This window comes from Pongo abelii, chromosome 5 (genome assembly GCF_028885655.2).
Source record: "Pongo abelii isolate AG06213 chromosome 5, NHGRI_mPonAbe1-v2.0_pri, whole genome shotgun sequence".
NCBI classification, from domain to species: domain Eukaryota; kingdom Metazoa; phylum Chordata; class Mammalia; order Primates; family Hominidae; genus Pongo; species Pongo abelii.
Genome location: NC_071990.2, coordinates 117,808,510 through 117,830,797, shown reverse-complemented (window position 1 = coordinate 117,830,797; position 22,288 = coordinate 117,808,510). Strand labels below are relative to the sequence as shown.

The 22,288-nt window shown below is 36.3% G+C and overlaps 1 protein-coding gene and 1 long non-coding RNA gene across 4 annotated transcripts in view; one reads left to right on the top strand and one right to left on the bottom strand.

Moving 5' to 3' along the window:
• LOC129060052 (uncharacterized) overlaps nt 1–2,435 on the top strand; it is a 25,276-nt gene extending 22,841 nt beyond the window's left edge. Inside the window, exon 5 of the long non-coding RNA XR_008526396.2 lies at nt 1,543–2,435. This is a non-coding gene — a long non-coding RNA (uncharacterized LOC129060052). The remainder of the gene's footprint in view (nt 1–1,542) is intronic.
• RWDD1 (RWD domain containing 1) lies at nt 107–22,288 on the bottom strand. 3 transcript variants are annotated; one of them, XM_024249098.3, is made up of 8 exons: nt 21,978–22,124; nt 19,461–19,574; nt 13,309–13,374; nt 8,541–8,671; nt 4,394–4,537; nt 2,972–3,104; nt 2,429–2,491; nt 107–402 (listed from the first exon to the last, which is right to left on the bottom strand). In XM_024249098.3, the coding sequence occupies exons 5-8, from the start codon at nt 4,517–4,519 to the stop codon at nt 281–283; spliced, it is 444 nt and encodes a 147-aa protein (XP_024104866.1). In that variant the 5' UTR covers nt 4,520–4,537; nt 8,541–8,671; nt 13,309–13,374; nt 19,461–19,574; nt 21,978–22,124; the 3' UTR covers nt 107–280. The 3 variants fall into 3 exon arrangements, with proteins under 3 accessions (XP_024104866.1, XP_063581032.1, XP_024104864.2); XM_063724962.1 differs by lacking the exon at nt 21,978–22,124 and adding an exon at nt 20,647–20,767; XM_024249096.3 differs by lacking the exon at nt 19,461–19,574 and having other exon boundaries at nt 21,978–22,288.

Sequence of the window (22,288 nt, the reverse complement as noted above, 5' to 3'; positions counted from 1 at the left end):
AGCAGCAGCCTACCTTCAAGTCTTGGTGCTATAGGCAGGATCTCTCTCAAATACTAGGTGATTTTAAATACGTAACCTTGTGCTCACCAGTAAGAAGCCTTGAACGTTTTATATTTGAAATTTTAAGGTCAGTTTATTAAGTTCAATGATGAAAGCTATCAGAAGAATATTCTCCTGAAAATAATTTTTTCTTAGAAAAAAAGAAAGGAAAATCAAAACCCTCTGAGCATAGCCACAGATGCTGTGGCAGTCAAGCCTCTCTGCAGATGGGGACAGTCCATTAGTCAGCTGAGTCACTCTCTGGGTCAGCAGGATTATAGTCTGGATCATCTTCATCATCCTCCAGCTCCAAGTCATCCATTTCTTGGAACAAAGACTCATCTACCTCCACGTTGTTTCCAGCTGCACAAGGCAAAAAAAAAAAAAAAATCACCTTTAGACTTATACTCAGAAATAAAAGATAAAACTCATTGGCACTACCAAACAGAAATCTCTAAATTTGCATGTGAGGTAGGAGTGATGAAATCCCAAACTACAATTATCAACAGTGATTTGTATTGGTCAGTAGAGACTCTGAAATTTTAAGAGCAACTTCATGTTTCCAGTTCATAGTCTTAAAAATCCAGTTATTAAAAAAAGCTTACTAGAATTTATAATGTAGCATGTTATATGTTGAAGACAAGGATAATATGTTCTCCTGGTTATAGAAAATTGATTATCACTGATCATGGGACCTGTATGAGGAGTTATCTCTTCCAGTAGTGGTAGATAAGCACATCGTTAAAGCTCAGCCATACTTGTTAATTAATTGATTTGATTTGATCTTCATTCTCACCCAGTTTGCCTTTTAACCAATGGTATGCCTTCAGTTACAATGTCTAAAGCCTATAGGAAACAATACCCAGGTTCTGCATTAAACATCTTCACTCTTCAGTGTGTCTGAAGTAGGTAATACAATTAAGTCCTGGTCAAAGAATAACTGGCTCTGTCTAGGAGACAGCAAAGGCATCGTGGAGCAAATAAAGTCTGAAATATCTTCATGACAAATTTGAATCCACCAAGAAGAAAAGGAGCCAGGATGAAGCAATTTTAGGTAGAAGTATACACAAAGGCAGAGAGAAAATATAAGACCTTGAATAATTCTAACTGGAAGATGAAATTCCTGAGAAAAAATACCTGAAAGTAACGTAGATGAGGGCCAGATTGAGAAAGACTGTGTAGGTCATTCTCTCCCTATAAGCAGTGGAAACCATCAAAGGATTTTAAGGAGAGAAATTTTATGATTAAATATGGGTTTTAGAAATACCATCTCATAGGGAGTGACTATAGAATAGGTAATGGCACTAGGAGGAGGAGGAAGAGGTTTAGGGAAATAATTTAAGAAGCTACCACAAAAATCCAGGTGAAAATGACAAAACACTTAAATCAGAAAAGGAAAAGGTATCAAAAACTTTCAAATGTTGCCTATCAGTAAAGGCCTAGCTTAGATTAGAAAGCATTTAGCAGTAAGCTATATCAATACTGCTTCTTAACCTTCTTCAGCAGGTAATCCAGAACAAGGCTGAAAGGCCAGAAGCTAAAGGATTTCCAACTGGCAAGACAGACACAACAAAAGGTTAATGAAGTACAGAACTCTAGAGTGCTATCAAAGGTGTGACTGAGTATGGAGCCCAGTTTAAGAAAACACAGGTAGGCCATAAGCTCCTGAGGGGAGAGAACTGGCCCATACTGTACTCTTCTGTATCCTCAGTGGCCAGGACAGTGCAATAAATATTTCTGAATGAATCGATGATGGATAGATGGAAGAGGATAGGTGGCAGAAGAAAAGCACAAGGGACTAGATGCTCCAAATACAGCAAGAGTCATATGAAAGTCTGGTGAGAGGGGATGCTAGGAGTTAAACATGAGGTTTTTACAAGCTCCATGACAGTCCATAGAATAGTTTTCACATATTTATGATATTAGAAATTTGAAGAAAACAGGTCACCTGAGTCACAATAACCTGGTTTACTAGTTGTGAGAGGCTAGTGTGATCATCATTGTCTATTTCTATCTTTGATATTGCTTAAGTTATCAAAAAATTTAAAATATATGTTGCTATAGAATTACAACATTCATTTCAAATGTATAAATTAGTCAACCACTAGAATTTATTCTCCAAAATGTATTTTTTAACAGCCTTGGGAGGAAAAATGTACAATAAATAAAGTTCAGTTTGATTTTCATGGTTCAAAATTAAAGAGACTACATTATATACACGTGGAATTCTTTTTTTTTTTCAATAGAGTCAGGGTCTCACTATGTTGCCCAGTCTGGTCTCAAACTCCTGGGCTCAAGCAATCCTCCTGCCTTGGCTTTCAAAAATGCTGGGATTACAGGTTTGAGCTACTGTGCCTGTCCTACATGTGGAATTCTAATATTATCTTACCATCCTCCAAGAACTGGATATCAGATGTGTCAAGATTATGATCTGTTTCAAATAGTTGTTTCCCTAAAAAAAAAAAAGCATGTTTAATTCAAATGGCATAGTTTTTCTCCATTTTCACTACAACACTTAGAAAGCACGTTTGAAAACCTCTTTTTCTGTGAATTTCAATAAATTTCTGAATCTATTCAGTAGCTAAGTGGCGTATGAAATGTATCTGCATTAAAATGGAACAAGTGAAAAACCAGTCTGCCTTGGGGTACTAGAAAAACAAATGGGTTTGACTCTACTACTTCTAAGACATGATCCTGAATGTCCTTCTATCACAGGATCTGGTAATTATAATACTTATATCAAAGATAAGCCATAAAAATTAATTACAAACTATGAGTGGAGAAATATCATCTGGTAGATATGTTTTCTCTTTTTGTCCTAGATGCCTATGTATATTATTTTCTTACAGAAATCTGACCAAATGATCCTCTTGCTATATAAAAAATGATACAGGAGGGTTTAGGAAGAACAGGAATGGCAGGGGAATCATACCACTTAATTTATTTTTTCCTGCTTGTTCTTCTTCTTTCATCCTTTTCTTTTTAATTTCCAAGAGTTCTGCATCAAACTTGGCTTTCCAATTTAAGAAATTCTCAATTGTAACTGGAGTACCATGGAATAATTGCTTAGGAAATAAAAAAAAAATAAGTCACCAATGAAACAGCAGTTTAACAAATAAATCCTAACAGTATCTTTTAAACAAATCAATATAACCCCTTATAAGAAAAACAGAAAAATTAATGTTTGAATTTTTGAAATATTTAAACTGATTTCTGCCTGCACTGGCTACTCTCATTGGTTTTGGCAACATACTTTGAAGTAGTCTATTTTTTATTCTTATTACAAAAAACAAAGATAATATGCAATGTATTCACTGTATTTACCACCATAGCTATTCATTGTTAAGAAGAAAGTTGTTGCTGTCTGATATGGTTTGGCTGTGTCCCCACCCAAATCTCAACTTGAATTGTATCTCCCAGAATTCCCATGTGTTGTAGGAGGGACCCAGGGGGAGGTAACTGAATCATGGGGGCCTGTCTTTTCCGTGCTATTCTCACGATAGTGAATAAATCTCATGAGATCTGATGGGTTTATCAGGGGTTTCTGCTTTTGCTTCTTCCTCATTTTTCTCTTGCTGCTGCCATGTAAGAAGTGCCTTTCACCTCCCACCATGATTCTGAGGCCTCCCCAGCTATGTGGAACTGTAAGTCCAATTAAACCCCTTTTTGTTCCCAGTTTTGGGTATGTCTTTATCAACAGCATGAAAACGAACTAATACACTGTCAATACTGATATGTTTTGAATACACATCAATTTCTAATACTAAATCATTGCTTTATCACTTCATTTCAAAATATGAGGTTTTCTTTACATTTAGTAACTATTTAATTCACTGTAGTATAGGGGATTTATAATTCTAAACTCTATACCAAGCTTGTCCAACCCATAGCCTGAGAGCCACATGCAGCCCAGGACAGCTTTGAATGTGGCCCAACACAAATTCGTAAACTGTCTTAAAACATGGTTTTATTCTGCAATTTTTTTTTTTAGCTCATCAGCTATTGTTAATGTATTTTATGTATGGCCCAAGACAATTCTTCTTCTTCCAATGTGGCTCAGGGAAGCCAAAAAATTGGACACCCCTGGCTCTATATCATAGGTGAAATCTTTATACTTCTTGGTCTTACCTGCATGAGTTTTACTAACTTTTTACTGATTATCATTTGTTACTCATGCTATGCCACCAACCAAATGAGGGACTTCTACAATTTTAGTGAAACTTTACTAAAATTTACTTTTATTTATTTTTGTGATTTCCAAAAAAATACTGCTATTGATTAAAAAAAAACCCCAACCAAGCAACTGAAAACTGATTTAAGAAATAATAAAAGAAAACAAGGCTTTTAAATATACCTTTTCAGCTTCTTCTGCTTCTCTTTCTTTTTGTTTCTTTTCTTCTTCTCTTCTAGTTTTTATCTGATCTACTATTTCATTTAATTTTTCTTGCACAGCTGTCACTAGAGTAAAAATCATCACCATACCAAGATTTTCTTCAGCCTATGTAACACAAAAAGGTGATGAGGAATAAACTCTCAGAAAAATAAAAGTCCATACATTTATAATAATTACTAATTTGGTTATATTCTATGCTCATACAGTTCAATAAAAGATCATTTAAGTGAGCATATATATAAATAATAATATCTTATTTAAAAAGTCGTGTAAATGTGCCATATCCAACCTGAAACAGATACTGTGTTTCAGCAAATTCTGTTTAATAATCATATAGGTAAAATTCAGAAAACTGTTTCCTATAGTAACTAGTAACATCCTTTCTCCAGCATGTTTTCAGTATTTTAGTTCTTTCTATTTTAAGAGCTGTAACAATGAACTGCATTTTGAGGCCAGAGTGATTTCTAAAATAATATAATAATAAAGAATGTAAGAAATACTGTAGTTTATCTATATCAACCTTTTTTTCTTTAGATTTGAAATGGTTTAAAACCAAATATAAAAGCATCTCGAACTCATGAAAAGGATATAACTCAAAAGGCTATTAGGAAGCTGGTCATTTGAAGGCAGAAAAAAATAACAAGATAGGGTTCCAATGAAGAAGACAAAAATAATTTCAAAATATACTAGCCAGAATCTCAGTGCTAGAAGCGGAGATTACTAGGTATTTCTCTGACAGGGCTGGCCTCAGCAGCATCTGAGTAGGTATTGCATCTCCCGGGCCCTCTATGAGTACTAGGCTTCAAGTTAGCTCCTGCAATCCAATTCACTAGGGCTTCTCTGTGGTGTTTCTATGCTAACCATACTAAATCTATGACTAAACAAACCTCTCTCCTGAGTGACAAACCCATATTAAAATTGACTATTTTGGGGCAGTGACTTGATGTCCCACAGTCATCTCAACACAAAACCATCATCTTCTCCTCAAAACCTATTCCTGGATTATCAATCTCTGCAAATCACACCACCACCCAGCCAGCCTGAATGTCCCCATCCCATCATAAGCTCCATCACTGCTACTTACCTATTCTTAAACGTCATTTAAGTCTGTCCATCAACACTGTTATAAGCCTAGCCCGGAGTACCAACATTTTCAGCTTGGAATACAAGAAACTCCTAACTGGTCTTCTTAAAAGCTACGATCTTAAAACCTAACATCAACCTCCCCTGACCACTCAATACATACATACATAAACACACACACACACACACACACACACACAGAGAGAGAGAGAGAGAGAGAGTCACAGAGAGAACTAATCAATTTATAAACTGAAGAACCACAAAACTGATCTAGTCAGTCTCTTGCTTAAAACCCCTTCATAGCTTCGCAAACCAATCAGGACCAAATACATATTTTGTGAATGTTTAGCAGACCCTTCAAAGAAGAAAGTAGCCTCTTTAGTTACACCACTTATCACCACCAACTTCAAATCCTAAGTTCAATAAATTTTGTGTGACTAGAAGTTCTAGGAGAAATACTCAATCACTTGCTCTCTCTCACCTCAATATCCTTTAACAAGTTGGTTCCTCTGTCCTGAAATTCTTCTACTCTATTTCCTGGCCAACTCTTCCTACAGCTCTCAGCTACTCCTGGAAGCTTCTACAGAACTTTGTCTATGTCAACCCATATAATCTTATATTTCATAAGATTCCGTCATAGTATTTTTCATACAGAATAATGATTTCCAATTTGCTAATCCACACTGCTCACCAGAGAAAAAAATCTATGAGACCAGGGATGGTGTCTTTCTTGTTCACTCAACCTAATGCTTGACACATTTCAATAACAAAACTTTCATATCCAATAAAAGTAGGATATCTTTTAGAAAAGTTAAGTATTCCGATAGAAAAGCAAAAAAAAAATCATTCACATGGAAACTGGATAACTTGGAAGTCATACTAGTTCCACATCACTAGTATTTTTAAAATGCAAATTATAATTACATTCCATTTTCACCTTGTCATCATTTTATGTCCACATGTAAATATCTGGTATTAGCAAATGTGAGAAAACAGATAGATACCACAATGACTACAGTGAGATCATAAATTGGCACAACCATTTTGAAGGCCAAATTAGCAATATATATGAAATTATTAAGTATGCATTCCCTTTAATCCAGCAATCGTATTTCCAGGAAACACTGAACTACCATACTCATCAGCAATTCATTCTTTTCATTTATTCAACAAACATTTGAGTGTCTATTATGTGCCAGGCACTAGGAGTACAAAAGAGAACCTGCTCTAAGGACTTACAAGTAGTGATATATAAGAATGTTGAAAGAATTATATACTAATTCTTAATTATTTGTTAATTATATATCAGGCAAAAATGAAAGACAACTGTAAATTGTTTTACAAAAAGATGAGTAATTACATATACATACAATGAAATTCTATACAATTACCAAACATAATGACTCATATATGTTTAACTGAAATGAAAAGATGCTCACATATATTATGTGAAAAAGAGGATATTATAAAACATTATGCATAAAATGATCAAACTTGGGTGGGAGAGGGGGACTATGTATATAACCATAAGGAAAAAAAGTCTCACACTAGATCACACCAAAATGTTAATAGACAATTAATTATACATGGTTGGTACAATTAAAAATCATCTTTATTTTCTTCTTCTTCATGATTTTTTGTATCTTCTGAGTTTCTGTAATATGAATTTATTATTTTGATACTGGAAAATTATAACAATTATTTTTTGGAAAACAAAGGACAAATACTCCCTGAACACACCTGAGGGTCAGGCAGGTGTCAAATAAATTAAAACAGCCTTTTTGAAAAGAGACAGTTTGAGTACAAATAAAATACTAAAAACATGGAAAAATTCACTTAGACTGAATAATTTACATTAAGGTATGACTGACTGAATATAGCATAACCATCCCAGGTTCTCTGCAATGTCTTAAAAGATGTTCGAAGAGCTGGGCAAGGTAGTTCATGCCTGTAATCCCAGCACTCTGGGAGGCTGACGCAGAAGGATCACTTGAGCCCAGGAGTTCAAGGCTGCATGAGCCATGATCATGTCACTGCCCTCCAGCCTGGGTGACAGAGCAAGACTCTGTCTCAAAAAAAATAAAAATATATAAAAAAAGATGTTAGAATTAGCATAACTTCATGCAAGGTAACAAGGTGAATAGGGCCCAACATCAGCAAAAATTCCTATTTGATATATCTTCTTTCACTCCTCATTGTACAACAGCTCCAGATATTTTTGTAACATCAACATTATGGTGACCACTGGTCTTTAGAATACGTAAGTCACATCTAAGGTGGAGATATGTTTTCTGTCAATTCTTCTTAGAGTAAACAAATAAAGGTAGGACTTCTGACTTTCAGATGGTGGAATAAGAATTTTACTCCCCTCCCTACTCTCTGCTCTGAAGAACCCCATGAAAACTCTCTACCCAAGCATGAGTATATTTTAAATACCTGCCAAGCCCAGATTACGGATAGCCTACCCCACAATAAAATTAATCCAGTAAAAATTTTTTTTAATATCCATTTTTATTTCCACACAAGACTCCCCTCATAGAGGGGTCATAAGCCATTATTGTTGTCTGTAAGCTTTGAGAGGATGAGAGATGGGAGAAAAAAAATCAATCACCAGTCCTTTTCCCAGACTGCAGGCAACTAGCATGTAAAAGTCAGAGAGGAAAGAAGTTTTAATTTTTTTAAAAAGTTGAAAATTGTAGCTACATATGGGACTAGGCATTTTAAAAACCAAATCAAAATACTGTTTACAACTTAAAGTACCCGTTGGACTTTTTATCACTAATGACGAGGGAAAAAGCCATGGGGCTGACTGAGTTTCAAGCAGGGGCACTGGGACAAATTCTATTACTCAAATTTTAAAGGGACAGTAGGAAACAAAAATAAAGATGCTCTGTGATTATGTAACATGAATTCCGCTTGGTCAATGTTCTATTTACACAATAGCATTTTCTAACTCTTGAAATTAATATGTAATATTTAAGGCCAATAAAAGCTGCTACAAAACATAAAATTATTATTTCCTTACCTGTAATGCTAGTAATTTTAAAATGTCTGAGACATCATTATCTTCTAGATTTTCCTGGGAGAATATTTCATAAAGGGGAGCTTCATCTGGGTATTTTTCACTGTATGTAAACTTGAGGGTAGTCTGGACAGCTAAGACACAAGATAAGAGTTTGATGTGAATACTTTAAAAGTAATGAGGTAGGTATCTTTGCTGAATCAGTAAAAAGTAGCACAATAGATTTTCCTACAAAGAAAAAGGTTATTAAGAGACCAGATGGATAATCACTAATGTAAACAACACACACCACAAAGAGATAAGTGAAACAAATCATGGGAATACCAAAAATCACACTTACACGTGAAGCACATTTACCACTTATTGGTATTTTACCAGACTGCATGTCTAAGAAAGAGGGTGGATAAACGTCACTTTTTAAAAACCTTTCCTAAGATAAACAAAAGGCACTAATACAACACATTTTTAAAAAGTACTACTGTATGCTCATTTTCAGCCTCTACCAGAGCCAGTTCCTACCTGCAGAAGATCTGGCTGTAGCCCTCGAATCTATATTTGAATCCACACAATGTCAGCAGGGCTAATTAGTGGCTGGATGGCACCGTTTTGACCTCAAGAGTATAAAAGGTTATATGGGAAACTTTTAACCTAATTCATCTATATATTCTCACTCACTCTTTTAGTCTGTGTCAATTTACGGATCTCACACTTGTACGGAAGTAAAACTCTTATGGGCGTGTCAGTGCAAGGTGCCTCATTGCAGCACAGGCCATTGAGTTCTCAATTCCACCAGGCAGTCTGCAACTAAGTAGTAGTGCTAAACATTTTCTGTTAAGACTTTTTATTACTCACAATGACCTTTTTCCCAGAGTGCCATCTTTTGTGTAACTCACATTTTATATTATTAAAATCTACTGATTTTGATGAAGCAATACAAATTTATACTGCTCTTCATGGACAGGGAAAAAAAGCACTTTAAAATTTGCAGGTTTGATATTTTATTTTTCATGTTATGATATTAACAAGGAATTTTATGAACCAAAAATTGCAAAAGATTAAGTGTTAGAGGTCAGTAAGAAACAGTATCTTCTGGCATTTTCCTTTCTTCTTTTATTAGCACATTTTTAGTTTTATTGGTGGAACAAGATTTTTTTTTCCATTTTATTTCTTCCCCAGCTTTCTTAAGGTATACTTGACAAATAAAAATTGTATATATTTAAGGTGTACAATGTGATGTTTTGATATGCATATATATTGTGAAATGATTATCAGAACCAAGCTAATTAACATCACCTCACATCATTATGATTTGTGTGTGTGTGTGTGTATGTGGTGAGAACACTTAAGATCACCTCTTTCAGTAAATTTCAAGTATACAATACAGTATTATCTATAATTAATTATAGTCACTATGTTGTACATTAGATCCCCAAACTTATTCATCTTGTACAACTGAACCTTTGTACCCTTTGGCCAGCATCTCACCATTCCTACTACCTCCCAGACTTTAAACAATCAATGCATTAAAGAAGAAACTTAAAGGGAACTTTAAAAATATCTTGAGACAAAGGAAAATGGAACATGGCCACGCGCTGGGGTTTATGCCTGTAATCTCAGTACTTTGGACAGCCAAGGTAGGAGGATCATTTGAAGTCAGAAGTTCAAGACCAGCTTGGGCAACAGAGTGAGACCCCGTCTCTACAAAAAATTAAAAAATTGAGCTGGGAGTGGTAGCATGTGCCTGTAGTCCTTGCTGTTTGGAAGGCTGAGGTGGGAGAACTGCTTGAGCCCAGGAGTTGGAGGCTGCAGTGAGCTAAGATAGCACCATGAAACTCTAGCCTGGGTAACAGAGTGAGACCCTTGTCTCTAAAAAATATTTAAAATTTTAAAAATTAAAAAAAAAAAAAAGAAAATGGAAACATATCATACCAAAACTTATGGGTTGAAGCAAAAGCTGTTCTAAGAGGAAAGTTAATAGCAATACATGCCTACAATCAAATAAAAATAAAGATCTGAAGAAACAATTTAACATGCCCCTCAAGGAACTAGAAAAAGAAAAAACTGGGCATAAAATCAGTACAAGGAAGAAAATAATAAAGATCAGAGCAGAAATAAATGAAATACATTAGAAAAACAATAGAAAAGGTCTAACAAAACAGCTAGACTAGAAAAAAGGGAGAAGACGAAAATGAATAAAATCATACATGAAAGAAGATATTTTATAACTGATATCAGGGATGGGGAGATATCAGTTACAGGATAAAAGGTTTAAGACAGGATGAATAACTTCAGATCTATTGTAATGCGTTATTACTACAGCTAACAATAATGTACTGTATACTTAAAAACTGCCAAGAGATTAGATATTAAATGTTCTCACCAAAAAAATTAAAAAGTAAATTAAAAAAATAAAGTTTATCATTGTGGCAAATTAGTCTCTTCCTCTTTTCTATGAATAGAGCTTTATACTGGATTTGTTTCATGTGCATTATATCCTGAGAATATTCTTTAACACTTAGTGTAAATAGTTGCAAATTGATTTTCACCATGCAGGTATATTAAAATGCATTTAACCATTTAAATAACTAAGTTTTTTTTTTAAAAAAAATAAACTGATTCTACTATAAGTAAAAGACATTCAGTAGAGTAAATTTAGGAATAAAATAATGGAAAAATAAAAATCACAAACAATCCCATTATCAGGAAGAGATCGCTATTTCCATTTTGGTATATTTTAAGTATCTTAAAAATATTTCATAAAACTACATTATTTTTATCTGCATATATTTACATTTTAGACAAAATTTTATGTATAGATGGATAAAATTTTGCTTAAAATGTACATATTCATATATAAATATAAAATCTCAAAAATAACATGAGAATACTTCCAAGTCTTTATTCAATACAATCATATTTCCACTTTATAAGTATGTCACTGTTTATTAGTTAAGATAGAAACAATGACATTATAAACATCCTTGTATGTATTATTTTGTAGTATGATACTGTGCTTAGAATAGATACCCATAAATGGACTGTTGTGGGGTGGGGGGAGGGGGGAGGGATAGCATTAGGAGATATACCTAATGCTAAATGATGAGTTAATGGGTGCAGCACACCAGCATGGCACATGTATACATATGCAACTAACCTGCACATTGTGCACATGTACCCTAAAACTTAAAGTGTAATAATAATAAAATAAAATAATTAAAAAATTAAAAATAAAAATAAAAATAAAATGAAAAAAAAAAAGAATAGATACCCATAAATACAGTAGTCATTGTATCAAAGAATATGAACATTTTCAAAGTCTCCTGCTTCATGATTTCAATAGTTCTCCTGAACATGTGTTATGATTCATATTCCAAACAGCATAATGCTATCTTCCAATACTAATAATTTGCTGGATATATTATTTTAGCTTGCATTTTTAATTACCCGTAAGATCGTTCTTTTAATACTACCTTTAGAAATTGTACATCAATGCCCTTTGCCCACTTTTCTACTAGTTTGTTCACTAAAAAGGAGTTTTTTGGGGAAGAAAAAAGTACAATGCAGGATTTAGTTTCAAAGAAATAATTTTGAAAGTATGGTGGATAATGCACTGAGTACACCTATTTCATAGAGCTATTACTAGCTCCTAATAAAGCTATTATTCAGAATATGGGAGCTCTCACAAGAAATTTTTATATTTTATTTTTCATTTCAGCGTAATCTTAAAGAAAATTTTATTTGGATTATTTACCAATGAGTGTGATTTACCAATGGTGTGATTATTTACCACACCATTTTGGAACCCATAATGGCATCATATGAAGCCCAAATCATGCCACTAGCTTATTTACAAAGGAAAATTTTAAATGGTTTGAAGAACAGTCAGTATAGTATTTATTTCAAGCTTTAAAGCATTATAGAAAAATTTTTAGATACCAGTCTGCAAAAGTATATTGGTTATCAATTTGGTAGTAAATAAATGTATTCAATATCCTTTTAATTCAGATTTCAACAATGTGTGAATGCAAACCTCATTTTCAAGTATACTAGACAGATTTGGAGTTATCAAGTAATACCATAAAAGTTGGCTATTAATGACTGCTCCTGGCAGAATTTAGGTTTACTAGCTTCAAAGGGAGCAAAAAAATGTGTAGCGTTGTTAGTTCCAATTTACATAACCTTTTTATCAAATTACCATATCAACTAATGTGACTAAAAATAGAAATAAACTTCAGATACCATTCCCCCAAAATCTCCAAATTTAATTTATTTAACTTTAATTTATTGGTTTTTATAGTTACGTTATTTCAAAAGAAAGAGACAGAAACATGCAGATAGACGTATATCCAGCCCCATTTATAACAGCAAATGTCCAGTGAACAATATAAATGTTCAAAGAGAAAAACAGCCATGAAAAAATAATAGTCACTCAAAGGAACCACACAACCACTGAAATATGTTTGCACGCGAAGTATTGCTTTGAACAAAACAAAAGTCTCCTACCTTTTTTTATCTGCTGTATTATTAATATTACTATTTCACTTTTAAAAACTAAGCTTATTGTGCCAGACTATATTTCATTAATTTCCTTTCTATTTCCCTAGAAGTCATGTTCACACAGTAAATTCTGACTAGAAATATACAACATTCATAGTAGAGTCTTAACAGCCCCTTAGCACCTCCACACGGCAATATCCAGCATAATGCCTACAGAATGAGTGAAATTCCTGAGAAACTTAGAAAAACCACAAGTATTTTTTATGAGACTTACTTTCATCATTTTCTCCCGCCTCAGACGTCACAGTAATGGTGAAGCTGGGTGGATTTTCTGATAATACTGCAAGAAAATACACACAGAAGTTATTGAAATGCTTTCTAAGGCAGATGCTTTTCCTTATTAGCAAATTATCAGTACCCAGTCCTGGAAACTGGTCCCTAGGCTATATTTCCATTTCCACAAATACAGACTGAACAGAACACTGAAATGATAAAATTACCATCAACTTTCTATTTAAATGGAGGGTTGTCTTTAATCTGGAAAGAAATAACTATGGTAGATAACCCTCTTGGAGTTTTACCAAGTCAACTGAAATAATGAGGTACTTTACCTTTTAAAATCTCCACCTATACATGGAAAATTACATTCTTAAAAAATCCCAAAAATAATGGCAAAGAGTTTCATGTTTCTCACCTGAAACTACCCACTGATACTCATGTTTCACTGATTTTTATACTTATATATTGTGAGATATAACTCAGAACCTCCATGACAAACGGTAAATACCGATTTGTTAAAGTTTATGTCTTCTTGCTGTCATTCTCTACCACATCACCTCTAAAACCAAACTTTCTTTCACATATGCTTACTAAGCCTCTACCATCTTTCATAGAATTATAAAATGAATTAGCTATGAATGTAAACATCAGATTGCATGTAATTTACTAAGCAAGACAAGACACGTAAGTCAACATTTATATAAATAACAAAGCTTTGTGTGTCATTTTACAGCCTATGTCTATCTAATACTAATCTGTTTATTATCTATTCCTCAACAAGAACGCTATAACAACTCTATGAGAGCTCCTAGATCAGTATCTGGCAGTATCTAGAAACTCAATTAATATTGCCCCAATAAAACAAGAACTAAATGAATAGAATGAAAGGAGGAAAAACAGTAACGAAGAAAACTTGTACTCAGAACCATTTGAAAAGTAAACAAGGAAACTTCAAGCCACTAGGGATGGCTGCTAAGCCTATGAGAAAAGCCTATGAAGCACTGGTACTTGTCAAGGTTGGCAGCAGCTCTGCAGACTTTTTCAGAATGAAAGAGCAATGGATTACTGAAGAAGTAATCATGGAAACTATTCAACTTTTCCTACCTGGGAACTTTCTAAAGCCATCATAAATATATATTATCAACAGTATTCTCTGGCCGGGCACAGTGGCTCATGCCTGTAGTCCCAGCACTTTGGGAGGCCGAGGCAGGCGGATCACTTGAAGCCAGGAGTTCGAGACCAGCCTGGCCAACATGGTGAAACCTCATCACTACTAAAAACACAAAAAATAGCCAGGCGTGGTGGCGCATGCCTGTAATCCCAGCTACTCCAGAGGCTGAGGCACAAGAATCACTTGAACCTGGGAGGCAGAGGTTGCAGTGAGCCAAGATTGCGCCACTGCACTCTAGCCTGGACGACAGAGCAGGACTCTGTCTCAAAAAAAAAAAAAAAAAGAAAATCCCAAAAACCAATTATTTTCAAGATAGATGTCTTCATTTTAATTGAATTTAAGGTACTTTAAGAAATGATGAACACCTGTGATTACTAGAAAAGTGTTAGATAAAAGACTCAGTAGATGCATATTTTAATAGGTTTTGGGTAGTCCAGCCCATGCTGAAAAAAGTTTCAGCCCACCGAAAGGTTATTATAATAGAGCCATAATACGGTTGGGCTTGTCTATATTTTACAAATATATGTAAAATATAGTTGATGTATTTCATTCTTATTTCCTTTCATGACCAACTTTAACATTTACAAGTCATGAAATGTAAACACTGCAACTACAGAAATAAGGGATCAGCCCAATGACATTCCAACTTATTACCACTTTCTATGACTCCCTGAGGCTATAGGTCAGGGGTAACCAATACTCAATTACAACAGGTAAACATTTATTGAGCATCACTTTGTGCTTGTGCTATGCTATGCATTTACACAAAAATCCTGTACTTCTGGCACAAGACCATGATTTATACTATTACTATAATTCACTAAATTTTCAATGCCATCAAGTATGAGATATGCTTTACGTACCACTAAGAAAGAAAAATAAGCTGCCAACTAAACTGACATGTAACTGATTATAAGAAAAGTTCATATTTCAGAGATGTTAAGTGTAAAATGTGTCTTAAAAACAATTAAATATACTATCACCCCAATTTTACAGATGTGGAAACTGATACAGAGCTTTTAAATAATTTGTCCAAGGTTATCAGGTAGTAACTGAACAAACAGAATAAATTATATAGAGCATCATTTAAAAAGAAAACATATTTCCAGCTGAGAAATTCCAAGAAAGTCATTTGAGCTAGGCTGTCAATCATGGGTGGCATATTGGCAAGCAGAGATGGAGAAGGGAAATGCACTTGAGGCACCATGGAAGCAAGGGCATAATGGTGGGAAAGCTAAAGATATATATAGGGAATAAGAAATTATTCCATTTGCTGAACTTATATGTGAGTGAAGAAAACTAGGTGAAAATACAGTTGAAAGTTTAGTTGTGCACAATCTTTTTTTTAGCAATAATATGATCAGAATTGTTCTCAAAACATAGAAGACAAATCTAACAACAGCACATAAAATGAAAGGAGGGAGACGACTGCAGGCAGTATGAAACTAGGCCACTATTGCAATAATCCAGGCAAAGGTAATGAGGTCCTGAACTAGGTCGGCAGCAATGAGAATAGCAGGAAATGGTGATGATGATATTTTAAGTTGGCAGGCTGCAGGCTGAGAATGTGATGCCACTAACAAAAATGAGTAGTAACAAAAAAATCACACGATATATTTTAAGGACACTTTAGGACTTTCAGTTACAAGCGTTGAACATGCAATCAGAAATCGGCCAATGGTGGCACAATCAGCTGGGCTTTAATTCAATTTGGGATCATCTACACAGAGGTGATAGCTAAAGCCATTAGACTAAATGAGATCATCAGAAATGTAACACAGAGAAATAAAAGCCAACATAAGTTTTTTAAGGAATTCTCAATTTGGAAAACAAAGTAAGAGGAAGTAATAACAAACTCAAGAGATAACAGTGTTATGAAAATCAAGGGAAGTGAGTTTCAAGAGCAGATGAAGAATGATTCTCCTCATTCTACCCCATCCTGCCCACTGTCTCTTGTCAGTTTCCTAGCAAGCAGATTTTATCACACTGTTACCTGCTTACAGCAGCAGTTCCCTATCCATATACAGTGTGTTGGAATGAGTTGTGAGAAAGGGGTAGAATCACAAACAACACACTAAAAAATATGCATAACTCGAAGTCTATTTTATTTGTGGAGCCACCCTACCTATTAGAATCTGAGTCTGATGTGGCAGTGTCTACAATATGCACTGTATTGTATGTGTGGGAATAAAATGGGCAATGAACTATTGCCCTGTCAGATCACATCTAAGTCCCTGACAAGGCCCTCTGTGATGTGGTCCCTGCTTACTGGTCAAGTCTCATTTTCCATGACTCTCACTTCTCACTTCATGTTCTAGCAATACCCAAATCACTTGTCCTTTGAACATATTCTGATCCCTCAGAGTCCTGCTTCTGCATATGTGGGTCCCAGGCTGGAATACCATCCCTAGTCTCATTTACTTGTTAACTTGTCATTACTCCTAAATTTTCCGAAACAACTCAGACTGTCCCCTCTCCCTAAGTTTATCTGATGTCTGTTTCCCCAAGCTGATATCCTAAAAAACTGCATACAGTAACTATTTGGTAAACGAGGAAACCAAAAGATATGGGAATGTTAGCAAGAATATCAGTGAACTGCCAGGCCTGGGGAGCCAGATAGAACAGGGAGGCAAAATGGACCAGAAAGAAACTGATGAACTATCAATCCATGAGAAATCATGAGATGCATGTTCAATAAAAGCATGGGAACAAAAGAACTACAGGGTACAAAGGTTATGGGAAGGAGTAATTTTCAGAGGCCAAAATGTTAGAGATGGCATTTTCAAGGTGTGGCAACACCCATGTGCAGCTAAAAAAAAGTGGAAATCAAAATCATTAGTTGAAAGAGACAAGAAATTATGAAGCCATATTAGTGGAAAAATCAACAACTAAGATGGTTTTTCTAGTAAAGAGTATCATATGTTTGTTTTACAATTATAAGGTATAAGGTATTTTCACTTACATTATTTCTCATTAAACAGATACAGAGACTAAGGCTTGGAGAGGCTAAGTGATTTGTCCAAGGACACTTCATATAGCTGCCACTATAGAGGAAAAAACGTGAAGCAAGTACGGCAAAGATAAAAGATTTTGGGAAGTACTGCTAAAAGTCCCCCAATATCCACTCTCCCTTTATTTAAGTTATGCCATTTTTAACTGATCATACTGACTACCCAGAATAAAGACTACATTTCCCAGTTTCATTTCCAGCTAGCTCTCACCAGATGACTAAATTCCCACTAAAAAGATGGAAGTAGATATGCCCTCTGACAGTTTCCAGGAAATTTCCTTAAGAAACTGCCATCTCTTATTTCTCTGTTCTTCCTTCCTTTATTCATCCTACTTCCTGGAAAGGGAATGTTACCATCTTGGCAATGAGTGTAAGACTACATCTTAGGGATGACAGAGAGCTACGTTAGAAGACGGTCCCTGAGGAATTCTTGAAATAGAGCTGCCACAACTCTCTTATACGTGCAAAATAAGTTTTTACCTTTTTAAAAACCAATGTTATTGGGGGTTTTTTGTCACAGCTGAACCTAATCCTATTAAAATAAGTATTTTTTAAAAACAGAAAAAGGGATATTTCAAAGTTGGGCAGTAACTAAAATAGGGATGGGAAAGTTACTTAATTGGATTCACAAAAATAGATAATTCCTAAGTTCTGATAAAGGACTAATCCCATTACCATGCATTACTGTGAGTTAGGGTAAGCAGAAGAAAGATTAGTCTTCACTAAGGATGCCAGACTTCCACCACTGTAAGTAATTCAAAATACTTTTGAGGGCCGGGCATGGTGACTCACGCTTATAATCCTAGCACTTTGGGAGGCTGAAGTGGGTGGATCACTTGAGGCCAGGAGTTCAAGACCAGCCTGGGAACATAGCAAGACCCCAGTCTCTACTAAAAATACAAAAATTAGCCAGGCATGGTGGCACACACCTGTAATCCCAACTACTTGGGAAGGTGAGGCAGGAGAACTGCTTGAACCTGGGAGGTGGCAGTTGCAGTAACCCAAGATGGTGCCACTGCACTCTAGCCCGGGCGACAAAGGGAGACTCTCTCTCAAAAAAAAAAAAAATTTGAGAAAAAGAGTAAAGCTGGGCCAGGTGCAGTGACTCACGCCTATAATCCTAGCACTTTGGGAGTTGGAGGCGGGAGACTCACTTGAGGCCAGGAGTTAGAGACTAGCCTGGGCAACAAAGCAAGACCTCTGCTGTTATAAAAAATGAAAAAATTAGCCAGGCATGGTACTGCGAGCCTGTAATCCCAGCTACTCTGGAGGCTGAGGTGGGAAGATCACTTGAGTAAAGAGGCTCTATGACTCCAGTGAGCTGACTGGGGCACTGCACTCCAGCCTGGGTGACAGAGTGAGACCTTGTCTCAAAAAAGGGAAGGGGAGGGGAGGGGAGGGGAGGCGGAAGGAAGGAGAGAGAAAGAAAAAAAAGAAAGAAAGAAAAGGAAGGAAGGAAGAGAGAGAGAGAGAGAAAGAAAGAAAGAAAGTGAGTTGTTGGCCACAGAGGAAGGGCAGGAGAGATGTTAGGGGACAGATGGTGGTGAAACTGACAGAATTAACGATTTGTCAAAAACAGGGATAACAGAGGTAGCAGCTAAAAGGTACATTAAGAGATACACAAATTACCTTTAGTTTCCACAAAATACAAGAGAGCCCATATTAAAATAAGTACCTCTGGTTGTTAGGGAGTGTCTGACCTTTCAAAAAGTATGACTTAGAACAAACTGCTTTTACAAGATGACTTCTTACCTATCTCAAGATACAATTATAACTGTCAAATGTGAATGGCTGCTGCTTAGAGGTACTGACAAAGAAATACAGGATTATGTACTCCTCTTTGTAAGGCAAACAGAATTAAGGAAACTTGGCTTTTGGTTAACCTGATGCCAACAAATTTGTTTCAATAAAACTCCCCACAGCCAGCGATTTCAATACATAAATTGAAATAACCAAATTCTACTACCTTAGCAGGACCTTGTCAAGTGAAGCACTACTGAAGGAGAATGTGGTATCAGGAGAGTCCATTTATATTTTGGAAGACTAGTTGTTAGGAGGGTTGGATCAATGTGCAATCAAGCTACAGAATAGGCAAAAAGAAGAAATTGTATTATGATTTGTTATAATCACAACAAATGCAACACTGGACCAAAAGTTCTTTGCAAATAGTCAAAGCAATTAATTCTGAGGTTAGGCTAAATCTATGTGCCTAGGTCTATGGGCTTGACTGTGCCTCTTCAGCATCCACATGGGGTCATGTGTACTTAACAAATGCTTCTTTGTCAAGCACTCAGTCATCCATTAAAAAAAAAAAGTATATCTATTTTCTTCATTAATAGTATTGAGCATTAACCAAATTCAATAATTAAATGTGATTCAAAATGAAGTTACAAAACTCCCATTTAGTGTTCCTTGGCCAACTGACACAAGCAAGATCTCTTTCTTAAACCTGGCATGAGAATACAAAAGTATGGAATCATAAATACAAAAGAAGGCTATAAAACAGAAAATCTTGCAAATCTCCAAGATTTTAAAAGATCAAACATGGAAACATTTTATTTCAAAGTCCTCTGCCTTTTCCCCAAGAGGTTTCACAAAGAACATGATCACTAGGAGGGCAAAGTTCTCTAAGAACTATAAATAAAGACATCTCATTTTAATTTATTTATTGCAAAGCTTGTAGAAATGTTGACAGGAGTTAGAGATAGATGGCTCATCTGATAGTGCAGAATACCTGAATGCATCAAAAGATTCATAAATTGTCTTTTATTACCCTGGCTCAGAATCCTCAAGCACTTGGGCATCTGATAAGAATTTCACATAGTGAACTATACCAGAGCTGTCAGGTCCTAGTACAATTTGAAATACCCACAAGATTATTTCAGGGTTAAAAACAAAAAAAGATATCAGTTTTATAAATGCTTATATGCATAGGATTTAGCAAGGGATAGCTTATGTCCAAAGAAATGAAAAGAATAGCACATCCTGCTTTCTTGACTCTGCCTACAGTGTTCATACCTAGTATGTTTCCAAAGTACTGGAAATGACCAAACATGATTAAGAATATATCCAACAACTGACCCTATGTTCTATTTTAGACATAGACATATAAGCAAGGATAGAGAAGGGAGCCAGACTCCATACACACTCACCCAGTTAATGACACTCTCAAACCCCTCTTCACTCATCCCCTTAACATCCTCACAGCACAGATGTACTGCTGGTGAGAGAGAACATGAACAGGACTGGAGCTATACAGGGATAGCTGAGAGACATCTGCCTGTTGGCAAAGCAGAACAAAATTTGCTACCATTGCAAGCAGTGGTCAAAAGGTGGAGCCAAGAAAACTAAGCTAAACAATGAAAGGGAGAGGGGTTGGAGTTTACAAGTTAAAGTAATATACCTTACACTATAAATTCTGACTATCAACGATAGGCAACACTCAAAGGAAAGGATGGGGAATGTAAATGCACACACCTAGGTTCTACTCACTCATATTGGCTTTATTTGACCGCTTCTCAAATCTCAGAGGAGCCATATTGATATAGTTATGTAGCATTTTTATAATCATCCGAAGCATGGCTTAATAGAGAAATCTCGTCCTCTAAATTATACCTAATGAACTTCTCATTATAATATTTTACATTAGCCCAACCTACCAAGCAATCTTCTGCTCTCTCAATCTCAGCTGGAGCTGAATCCCAAGTCCCATATGTCTGGAAGGTGAAAGAACAGGCAAGCGTTCCGGACGTAACTCAGTACCAGCCCTGCCGCTAACTCGCTGGCGGACAGTCCAGAGCAAGCCACTTAGCTTTCCTGAACCCCCATGACCTTGGCTTGTAGCAGGAGCCCCAGGATAGATGATGTCTAATCTCCCTTCCAATCTAACAACCTATGAATTTATAGCAGAACGGAAATTTGGGCCACTTTATCCATTAGGCATTCTGCTGAATGCCAGATTTTTTTTTTTTTTCATAAGAAAAGAAACCCGACAGACTTCAGGAACTATGCTAGTCTCAAAACCGATTTGAGTAACTGAAAACAGCCCTCTGAATCCTATAAATTAAAACAGCATCTTATGAAAAACAGTTTCTACCTTAATAAAGGTGAAAATGTGAAAACTAACATCCTTGCGGCTGTGGAAATAAGAATCTCACTTGGAGTATCTTTTCTCTTAATGTATTATAGATCTCAGGTTGCTGTAGGTTACACAGAAACCAAAGTAATCCCGACTCAATTTTCAGGCCTGACACCCTCCAGCATCACCCGGACTTTTAGATTTCCGGGAACAAGCAGAGAAGGAGAAAAAGTCACTGGGTTGCTGGTAAGTGACCGAAGAACTTGAGAAGAGTGGAGGGCAAGGTGGCCGCGCGGCCTCAAGGTCCCCTTCTCCACCCCAGCCTATGAGGCCCAGAGCTGCCGCGGCTCCTGCCCGTCTTACTCCACCTCGGGGCGGCTGCAGGCTTGCGGCCGCGGAAGTCACCTGTGAAGGAGTCAGGGTAGATGGACTCCAGAGCCTCCAGCTCGTTGCGCTGCTCCTCGCCGTAATCTGTCATCGTTGCCCTTGCTCTTGCCCATGGATCGCCCAGACACCTAGGCGGCGCGCAGCAGCCCAGACAGCTGCCGCTCCGGGAGAGCTGGCGGCGGCCAGGCGGGCGCAGGCGCAGAGTCCGCGGCTGGAAGGCCCAGGGCCCAAACCCAGACCCGGCTTGCTTAGCTACAGCTCCGCGCCGGCCTCCTCCTGCTCCCGACTTCCACGTTCGACTCATTCTGCCTGGCCAGCGGGGCACTGAT

Bases quoted from the DNA above. Each gene is read 5' to 3' on its own strand.
- RWDD1 (XM_024249096.3), bottom strand. From the start codon at position 22,263: ATGAGTCGAACGTGGAAGTCGGGAGCAGGAGGAGGCCGGCGCGGAGCT. The intron at 8,672-13,308 runs GTAAGTCTCATA...CTTGTGTCTTAG, and splicing joins GGCGGGAGAAAATGATGAAA to CTGTCCAGACTACCCTCAAG. The intron at 4,538-8,540 runs GTAAGGAAATAA...TGTGTTACATAG, and splicing joins TAAAATTACTAGCATTACAG to GCTGAAGAAAATCTTGGTAT.